At 48.8% G+C, this 10,326-nt stretch overlaps 1 protein-coding gene across 2 annotated transcripts in view; it reads left to right on the forward strand.

The window, feature by feature from the left end:
- IGDCC4 (immunoglobulin superfamily DCC subclass member 4) overlaps positions 1-7,133 on the forward strand; it is a 90,486-nt gene extending 83,353 nt beyond the window's left edge. For both annotated transcript variants that reach the window (XM_017830296.1, XM_017830297.1), the window contains exons 19-20: positions 401-565; positions 2,167-7,133. In XM_017830296.1, the coding sequence (XP_017685785.1) occupies positions 401-565; positions 2,167-2,688 (687 nt within the window). In that variant the 3' untranslated portion in view covers positions 2,689-7,133. The remainder of the gene's footprint in view (positions 1-400; positions 566-2,166) is intronic.
- The last annotated feature ends 3,193 nt before the right edge of the window (positions 7,134-10,326 follow it).

Here is a 10,326-nt window from a genome sequence, read left to right on the forward strand (position 1 = left end):
GCTCTATTTCTCAGTGGGCTCATTCTGCTCTGGGCTGTTTGTAGTTCTGCAGGGAGCTGATTTCAGGGGACCTCTAAATGATGTCTGTGCCATGATATACCTGTTGGTCTTGCAATTTAAGAGTCAATGGAAAGACCCTTTTACAACCATCTGGCATCTTTTATCCCCATGCTCTGCATCAGCCCACGTACCAGCAATAAAGCCATTTCTAAGGCAGCGACTGTGTGAGTCCACTGCAGAGCATTTTCATTTTGATGCCATCACAAGTGTCCTCCACGTTTATTGTATTTTCCCAACCTGCACTTTCCTTTTTCAAGCTGCTTCTCACACCTCTTGTATGAGGCTAAGAATCTGTGTCTGTGATAATTGGATCTTTTCTCCTCCCACTTTTCTCCTGCAGTCTTCATGGAACAAATCGGCCACCCAGCCCTGGACAAACAGCATTGCCAGATATGGGGACACCATCACCAAGGAGCCCCTCTCTGCTGTGAACGGGTCACTCAAGCTCCCCTCCAGCACAGGGCAGAAGCTTCTGTTACAAGCTCTGGTTTATGATGCTGTGATGGTGGGTGTTTGAATTATTGACTTGTGTATTCTGATGTGGGCTTTCCATTTATGTTCCCCATCTCTGTTTCTCCTTTTTGCAGCCCCTTTTTGTGGGCTTGTTCTTCTGGTGACGGTCAGGTGGGCTCAGAAGCTCGGTTGTCAGTGGGGCTGTGGCATTCCTGGTCACTGAGGACCTGGATCCAGGCACCAGCAGTCTGCTTGGAGTCTTTGCTATGGCCGTGCAGCACTCAGCCCCTTGAATGAGTTAGGAGCTGCAGAGCTCAGCACAGTCATTAAGATATACAGCCTGATGGAGGGATTGCATTTTTGGCTGTAAAAGGAGTCAAAGATCAAGGGTTGATTTAAACTCCCTTCTCCAAATAGGGCAGAGCAATTTCCACTGCACTTGTGTTCTTTATGTGGGTGCACAGACTGGGAGGAAATCCTATTTCTGATATTGCTTCATTGGAATAAACATGCACTCCCGTGTTTGGGAGAATTTGTGCAAAGATTGGGATGTCTGTGCCACAGTCTCAGCAAAGCAAGCTGGCACCTGCTCAGGCTGACTCTGTACCAGAAGATTTCTTTGGTTATTGTTTTAAAAAGTTCGTCCTCCACCCCCTGCAACTACTTCTAAGTAACCCACCTATGTTTCCTTCCTAGACAGTGGTGTGAAAATCAGTTATACACAGGATGTAATTAACATTGTGGATAGAGTTAAGACAATGTTTTACAGCCCAATTACAGGGCACCCTTTACAGCACAGCTTACCCAGCAGAGTTTGTCAACAAAAGGAGAAAAGTGTTAAAATATGTAAATGATGCTCAAAGTTGGCTTCAACAGAAAGAGCGAATTACACGTGGGATATCACTTCCATACCCTGAATTGTCTTCTTGCTGCTACATCACACTCAGCCCAGAATTCGAGCGTTGATTGCCTAGAGAGCTCTTTGTGAGCTTCCACAATAATTTGTCTGTTAAATTATTGAGTGATAATCTCATGGAATGACCTGCTTGTCAGCCAGATTTGTGGAGATCCGTAGCCTGAGCTCTGCTTAAAACACTGCAGAGCAGAACTTACTGTTTTCTTTCTGAATTCAAGTGCTTGAATTTACACAGACTTTTGCAGGCTGTGACCAGGGCTCTAAGGAACACACACTTTGTGATATGTAGCCAAAATTAAAGCAGGAAATTGAAGGGAGCCCTGGTATCTCTCTCTGAAGCTGGTTTCCCAGAGTGCTGCCCACTCAGCCTTTTGAAATCTGGCCCTTAATATGGAAACAGACTGGTGAGTTTTGAAAACTGTGGGAGAGAGACTTGGAGGAATGGTTGCTCCAGCCTGCCAAGAAACTGTGGGCAAATCACTTTGCTCCCTTGGGACTTGCTTTCTCAAGTGTAAAATAGGAATAATGATCCTGAGGTGATCTGAGATGTTTCTTAAGACTTCAGCTCTGAGAAGCACATCAAGATAATGTTTAATAGAGGCGTGTGTACATCTCATTGCACTCTGTGGGATTAAAAAGAAATACATTTCAGTGCTTGGTTGGGTTACAGCCTCAATTATCAGACTCTCACTTACTTTACCTTCTTTTTTTTCTATTTCCCCTCTGCTTAATAACAGAATGAAACAAAGAAAAGCCACCCACCAGCCAACCTCCACCAAGTGGAAGCAGAGGTCATTGTCCATTCTGATTTTTCAGCCTCTGACAGAGACTATGACTCCCAGCTGCACACCCTGGAGAGTGAAGAGACAGAAATTGAGGACCAGGAGCCTGCAGAGCTCCCCTCAGGAGAGCTGGCTCTTCCTGGCTCTCCCAGCTCCCGGCAGGACACAGGCCAAGTGTTGGTGGACTGCACAGGGAATTTGGAGGCTCAGGCCCAGGCTGACACAAAGACTAACAAACCAGAGGCTGTTTGCATCCCTGGGCTCACCAATGGCTTCCACAGCCATGGAGAAAGTCTGGATTCAGTGGAGAGTGGAGACTCGGACTCCATCCAGGAAGGCGGGTGGGATGTGCAGCCAGTCAAGGGCCAGTTGCTTTCCACGGCCCCAGAGGAGGCCCCGCTCTGCAGTAACTCTGGTTTAACCAGTCCATCCTCAGCATCTGAGAACATGGCACGTGTCCACAGCCACAGAGAGTGACCTGACCCGGTCCTGATCACGGCAGAGCTGTGAGGTGCTGCCTGCCCTCGGCTCATGGAGCCCAGCAGGAGCTGAGCGGGCACAGCACCTCCCAGAGCAGGGCTCGGACCCCTCAGCTGGGCACACGCCTGCAGGAAACCAGGAGGTACCTTGGGCAGGGCCGTCTCCTTCCTGCTGAAGCTGGTGAGTAGCTGGGTGTTGGTGGGAGCAGGATCGAGCCGTCTGCCAAAGCCTGACGCAGAGAACCACGATGGAACGGAGCCTTTCCGTGCTAGACTGGGGCTGTCACTTCTCTGGAGTCCTCCAGGCGACTGGCAAGACATCGTGTAATGCTGGGAAGTGGCAGAGCACACTGAGTGATCCTCCTCAACTGCCTCTGCACCGGGAGTGCCTTGGCACTGCCGACTGTGCCGGGATGGATCCTGTCACGGGAGTCCCGGGAGGGGGTGGAAGCCGACGGAAACAAATGCAGTGAGCTGCAACCACCAGCCTTTTCTGCCCTCCCGTGGTTAGAAGGATTCCCAGGCTCTCTGTAACTTCTACTAGCAGGCTGATGTAGTGGCCTTTTATTACACACTCTACGAGTGCCTCTAACAACTTGTACTATATAGAACCTTCTGCAGCGTCTGGGTCATTTCACCAGCCTGGACTTTGTTTTATGTAGGTTCTTGTACCTAATATTTTAGGTACACATCTGTCCTTTTAATGTACAACATGTATTTTTATTTCCTTGGAACATCTTTATATTATTTAATTTTATAAAGTGGAATAGTGTGTGGTATAGAGTAGCATTTTTACTACTTCTCTCTTTCTTTATTTTTTCCTCCCTAACAACACAACTACCTCATGTCTGTTGGAGAAAAAAAAAGAAAGCAGTAGATATACTCTTTTGTTATAGTCCATTATAGGTTTTAACTTATTCTTATACTGCCTTTTTCTAAAGAATATGTTTGCACTGGTTGTTGACTCTTTTTTAACACATAGTGCTGCAGATCTGATGTCTCTCTTGCTTTGTTTCTTTGACACCTTCCCTACAGCCTGAGAGTTGGGTTGTGTCTTTCTGTAGGACTGTGTTTTGCAGAAACTGCCAAAGGAGACTGCTCCAGCTGGTGGGATGTCGATCCATCTCTCATTTAAAAGCTTATACTAATGAAGGGAAAGAAGAACCAACAGTTGCAAAAGTAACTTGCGATCTTGGGGAAATCTATTTCATTTTTTGTGTGTGCCCAAGAGGAGACATCTCAGATGGTTTTGATTTCCAGAAAGCAGCACTCAGCCTTCTGTAAGCAGTGGACTTGCTGAAGGCTTTGGATGAACAAGTGAAATTTTCCAGTCACTTCTGAGAGTCCTGGCCAAAGTGCTTTTGGGTGGATTTTTTTTTTTTTTTTGAAGAGCAGAGCACTACCAGAGCTTTAAAATGAAAATCAAATCCTTGGTCTCATACCAGTCAGTCTAGTTTGAAAATCATCTGGTGACTCCTCCTGATGATGCTGTTTGCTTACTGCTGACACGTCTCTCAGCCTGGCCCTCTTGGAGTGGACTTTTCTCCACCTTTTCTTTAGCCCTGCTCCAGGCCTGCAGAGTTCAACTGCAAATGGTACCAACTGGACCAGCTCCACAGGGGTAACAAGCATTGGTAACTCTGGTCATGAGTGTTTAGTAAATGTTTTGCCTTCCTGGGGGATTCAGAGATCTGGCCATTTGTTTATTTAAAAAATGAAGGAAAATATGCCCATCTCCCTCATTTCTTTTTGGAATTCCCCCAAAGCCCTATGGGGGAGCCATGTGCTGACCTGAGATCCTGTAGAAGACTTCAGATTTGTTTTCTGTGGTGAAATCTGGATGGAGGTACCACTGCTTGCATGAGAACTTCACTCTGCTATCACCCTGTCCCTGCATCTGTTGTGAGGAGCCATGTCACAGTGTGCCCTGTGTGTGGAGCTGAGCTGCACCAGCCCGTGTCCCTGCAATCCATCACACCCTGAGCTCCAGCTCTTCAGCAGAGGAGAACCTCCAAGCCTCCATGTACCCTGTTGGGAAGGATATTGGAGCTTCCACCTCTCCCCAGCCTGCAGCCTGTCCTCCCAGTACCACACACTGTTGTGGTAACTGGCTGGATTTCCAGTCATTGCACTCACTCTGTTTGCTCCAGCTGCTGCTTGGTGTCTTGAGGAGTCTCAGAAATGCTGTTCCATGCTCTGAAGAGCCATAACTCTGGAATGCTATGGGACAGAGACTGGAAATCAGTGCCGGTGAGCAGGTGAGGCAGGAGTTAGTGTGTGTGTGCTATGAGAGCGAGGAGCTAGAAATGCAGAGGATAATAACCCCCAGACCCCACTGCCACAAGACTTTGAAACTCATGACTTAGCAGGCTACAGCTAAGGCAGTGCAGTGTTACTGCAGGCAATAGGGGCAGTTCACATTCTATGGGAGTGGAGGCAGAGGCACAAACCCTCCAGCTGGGCAGTGTCGGGCACTCGCTGCAGAGGGTGGGGGGATGTTCTGCAGGTGGGCCTCAGTTCCCAGTTATTTCCCTGGAACAGTCCTTGCCCTTCCCCAGTGACAGAACAGGCCCTGCACAAGCCATGTTGCCACTGCTGGGGTGCAGAAAGGGAGGAGGACACTTTTCCAAAATGCTCACTCTAGGGGAACCACTCCAGGGGAGCCCTTGGTCACTTCCTTTCACCTCCCAAACCAGTTCCTCTGCCCTCACACATGTCAGGGTGCCGAAGGACCGCTCCTGCTGAGCATCCTGGCTATCAGAGGGCAGTGCCAGGAGCAGTTTGGCCAGCAGCAGGTATGACCAGGGCACCAGAGTTCTCCTCCCAGCTCCCTGTCAGGACACAGTACCTGGGGCAGGTCATGGACCAGCCCTGAGCTTTCCATCCACGGGATGGAAGGGGATGGAGGCTTAGTCCAGTGGCTGATATAGAAATGTGCCACAGTTTTCGAGAAGCTCCCTTTTACATGCATCCCTCTGCTTTGTCTGTACTGACTTTAGCAATCCCACAGCCATGAGCTGAGCTGCCTGAAGGCTGTCCCTGCCTGTCACTGAAGGCAGGCACCGTTCCCCTGGATCACCTTGGGCCAACCACCAAACCACCACAGTAGCTATGTGCCCCGAGAGCTTTGGGGGAGATGCAGGAGAGCACAAACAATTTTGCTTACACATCCCAAAAATACTTTGTCTCCTCATGCTGAGGCTTGTTCTGGTCTCATTACACCTCACCAAATTGTACCAGGATGTGAGACTGGCAGCGTTTGGATGTCCAAGAACTGTGGTGGCCTTGGGCTCATACGCCAGACCTCAGCTACAGAAATCCAGGCCGTTCCCCTGGAGCCAGGAGGTCAGCCCTGGCCGGCGGCAGCGGAGCTGTCCCTGGACCAACACTTGTCCACAGGGAGTGCTGGGTGTCCATGTCCAGGTCTCTCCTGCCTGGAACACATGGGGACCTTTCAGCCCCAGCTAGAAATGAATTGAAGAAGACACATAATACACACTTGATGTGTAAAGCTGAAACAACCAGTGCATATATTTTTTTATCATGGAATAAGTAGCTTTCTTGCAGATTTCTCACAGGCACACAAACTGTTGATACCTTTAATTACCCATCATGCTTAATATCTGTTCCTGCACACCAGGCTCCTTTCTCCCTTTTCTTCCTTTCAGTAACACTAAAGATTATTGCTGTTCAACTTTTTTGCTGGTGTATATTGTTTTATATTGTTAAAATGTCAGGTTTGTCTCACTGGCATAATTTTGTAGTATTAATGTTACTGTTTGGCTACACAACTGTATATTCCCCATGCTGCTGTGAGAGTCACAATTCTCAACCTTTCATTTCTTTTCTTTCCTTGTTACATGAAAAACATGACTCAGAAAACCCTCTATCAGCTTTTTGTTGATTTGATTTCTTACTTAACAGACAGCAAAGTTCTGGTTTAAATAGTTCAAATGAGTTAACTTATAATTTAGGGTTTGAGAATCTTTTTACATTACTAGTTAACAGTCCTGAGATCAGCCCATGAAATATGCTGTGTAAGAAAACAACCATTTTATTAGAGCACTGTATATGTTTTTGGTCTCATTAGTAATAGATGTTTTGAAGGGATCATTGTGTCTTTTCTAATCAATACTTTTGTTAGAAAAGCGGTGTTTAGTCCAGCAGAAATCTACCATCTATTTCTGTTATTCTACTCCCTTGCTTGTATTTTCAAGTTAAATTTCATTTAATTTTCTGCACAGTGCATAAGGATGTATAACCAGAACTTGATCTTGTTTGAAGGCTGTGTCTGTGTTTGGTTCCATGCTGTACTTTATTATAACTTTCTTTCTTCAGAGACTGTTCTTACTCCACAAATACTCTTTAGTGTTAAAAGTGTAAGAAGACATCGTCCTTATATTCCTTAAATAATGGGTTATTAATAAAATGTTTTAAAAAAAAGAGTGGAATTCGTCTCACAATTCAGAGTGTTACTGCTGTGCAAGGCTGTACCTTGCTGGGGGAAGCAGTGGTGGGAGCAGGATCCAGGATTCACACTCAGTTCAGTGCCTGAGCTCATCACCATGAAGGCTGGGAATGTGGGATGGTAGTGGATGCCTGGTTTCTTAGGGGTTCTTCTGGAATTTCAGACAGGGGCAGAGTTTGAGTTCATTAGGCATTTCTGGATGCTTGCTCATTTCTCAGTTTTGAACCAATTCCTATAAGGAAAAAGAAAAATTATTTGTCCAGTTTCATGCTTCATCTTGCTGTGGAATTTCTTAATGGGAAAAATAAGCAGAGGCATCTAGCAAATGAGTGGTGAGACTTCTCTTGGATGGTACACTGGGCTGAATGCTCAGTGGCTTCTGTCCACGGAGATTGGCGAGAGGATATCTGGCAGTGCCCGAGGACATGCTGTTAACCTCCTGTGCATCTCCCTTCCTTCCTGGGATGCATTCCCTACTTCGGTAGATAGTTTCCATTATTACTTTACGCTGCCAGGACTACAGAGCCATAAAATCTCATTTTATCTGCATTACAGAGGTAATAAATCTGCGCTTAGCACAGTGTTCTCTGATAGTGGTTAAAGGGAACTCTGTCAGATGGCGTAACTCTGATGAGTCTTTCTCCTAATGACAGGTAACCCCACAAACGAGCAAGGAAGCACCTTGGGGGAGGGGGTGATGGGCAACTCAACAGGATCCTCAATAGACACACAGAAAACAGTTTCTGCTGGGGAATACAGCTTCCAGAAGCAGGTCCCAGGGTTGTCCCACCACTGCTGGCACAGCTCTCGGCTCAGTACCTTGAGGTGGGTGCCATGATTTTGGCTCCTGCTCCCTATTGCTCACTGACCACAAAACAGACGCTAAAACCCCGTGTGTACGTATGTAAGTGAAAAGCTCCCAGGCTGTTTGCAGGCAGGGAAACCACAATTACACATAGAATAATAAATGGAGTGAATTCAGACAAGTTAATCTCCCACTTCATCCGCTGAAACTACTAATGGTGTCTTGGGGACCTCAGTTTGCAGTTAATTGGCGTAAATCAGGAGCACAACTGGAGCTGATGGAAATTTGCAGGGAGTGAGGGGTGAGTGATGCCCTCTGAGGGCAGCTCTCTTGGAGGATAACCTCGTGTAGAGGGAGGACAGATGGGTTGGCAGACCCTGTGCCACTCTGCAGGAGGCAGGACAGAGGAACAGACCCTAGGACTGCTCTGCAGGATAGGGTTTGGAGCCTCAGTTCAGGCTGGACACTGTCACTTCTATAACCCTGCTGCTTTTCCAAAGGCTCCGATTTCTGCTTGCAGTGTGATAAGCAAATTCCTGCCTCCAATACAAAGCAACTTTTCTAAGCCCTCATGGTTACAGGGCATAGAAAAACGAGTGCTCTGAATTCCCGCTCTCAGTTGGCTGCAAAAGCCCCAAACCTGCCTTTTTCCTAAAAAATCTCATGTTTTTTTCACACAAGTCCTGTTGTTTGGGGGGACTGCCCACTCTTCCAATTTTTGAATGTGCCACCAGCACTATCACCAGCGTCATTTGCAGATGCAGGGCTGAACTTGGTGATGCCGTAAACAGGTACCTACCTCCCCCAGCTCCTGGGTCCTGCCAGTGCACACGGCAGCAGAAGCACCCAAAAGCTGTGGTTTCTGGGGAAAACAGCTCTGTGAAGCACATGGTGCTTTATTTCTCTTGGAATTATTAATTCCCACAAGCTATCCTCAGTAACAGTGGCGTCCTGGAAGCTGCCACAAGCCCACGGTGGCTGCGAGCATTATAAAAATGCTGGTGGGGCCCCATGGCAGGAGCCAGGGAGTCGGAGCAAGAGCACGGCTAGTGCCAAAAGGTCAGGGACACCGCAGAAATTCAGATGTTACCGAGAGGCTGGTGGAGCCAGAGCAAATACTTCCCCAGCTGAAAGCAACCTCATACAGCTCAGCCCTCCACTAAACGAGGGAAGCTTTAATGTGGAGCAGATGTAGTGACGTCTTCTTTCCTCGTTAGCTGATTCCGACACGCTCAGGGTGCACCATCCAGGGGAGTCTAACATTGCTCCTCTTCACAAAGGGGTTTTCACCAGATTTCTGGGAATGGTTACATGGTTTAGAACAGTCCATCAAGATCTGATTTTAGTCTGAAAAAAGAAATTAATTAGGATCCACTTTTATTTCTTCTTAGTTGTTTTCTCGCCAAGCAAACACCACAAGAGACACTGAGCTGTCCTTGCGGAGATGGCTTTTGCTGCTGACAGTGATGATGGGAGTTATGTTTGTGGAGAATGTGGGCCAAGGGACAGGGCAGGATCAGTTGGAAGGCACAAATTATTGTGTGGGCGCTGGGGCCGAGAGCTATACAGGGACACATTATTCTCATTTCATGCCAGGAGAGCAGAAAAATTATCCTGCTGTGGCAGCATTTAGGAGCAACTCATCCCTTACTGGGTCCTTCCTCACTGGGGCCTCTTCCAGAGTGAGCGGGCTGGTCCAACACCTGCTCGAGCGACCCGGGTAAGTCACCTTAGGATAGCGTTAAAATCAGGAGCACTGAGGTGGGACAAGCCAAGCACTTCTTCGTTCCTGTGAGCTTGCCCCAGTGAGGGGAGCCCTGTGAAGGGAGCCTTGTGAAGGGAGCCCCGGAGAGCGGAACTGTTGAGGGGAGGCCCTCGAGGGGGCTCTGATGAGAGGGGTCCTGTGAGGGGAGAAGCGCGAGGGGTCCTCGGTGAGGGAGACCTGTGAGGGGAGACTCATGAGGGGGCTCCGGTGAGGGGAGACCTGTGGGGCTGCCCCAGGGACGGGAGATCCGTGAGAGGGAGACCCGTCAGGTAGGACTGGTGAGAAGAGCTCTGTGAAGGGAGCCCCGTGAAGCAGAACCACTGAGGGAAGCCCCGTGAAAGGGGTCTGAGAGCTCTGTGATGGGAGCCCCGTGAGGTGGAACCACTGAGGGGAGAGCCGTGAGGGGGCTCCGGTAACGGGAGACCCCTGAGGGTCCCTGCACGCTCCCCGCAGGTCCTGGGCGCGGAGCGGCCCCTCACGGGGGCCGCCCCCCGGCCCCGCAGCCCCTCGTCCCCTCAGCCCGGCCGGCGCTGGCGGCGCCCCGGCGAATGCGCAAGATGGCGCAAGGCGCTGCCCGCCCGCCCCCCGCCCGCCGGCG

This window comes from Lepidothrix coronata, unplaced genomic scaffold (genome assembly GCF_001604755.1).
Source record: "Lepidothrix coronata isolate B3197 unplaced genomic scaffold, Lepidothrix_coronata-1.0 Scaffold176, whole genome shotgun sequence".
Taxonomy (NCBI): Eukaryota; Metazoa; Chordata; class Aves; order Passeriformes; family Pipridae; genus Lepidothrix; species Lepidothrix coronata.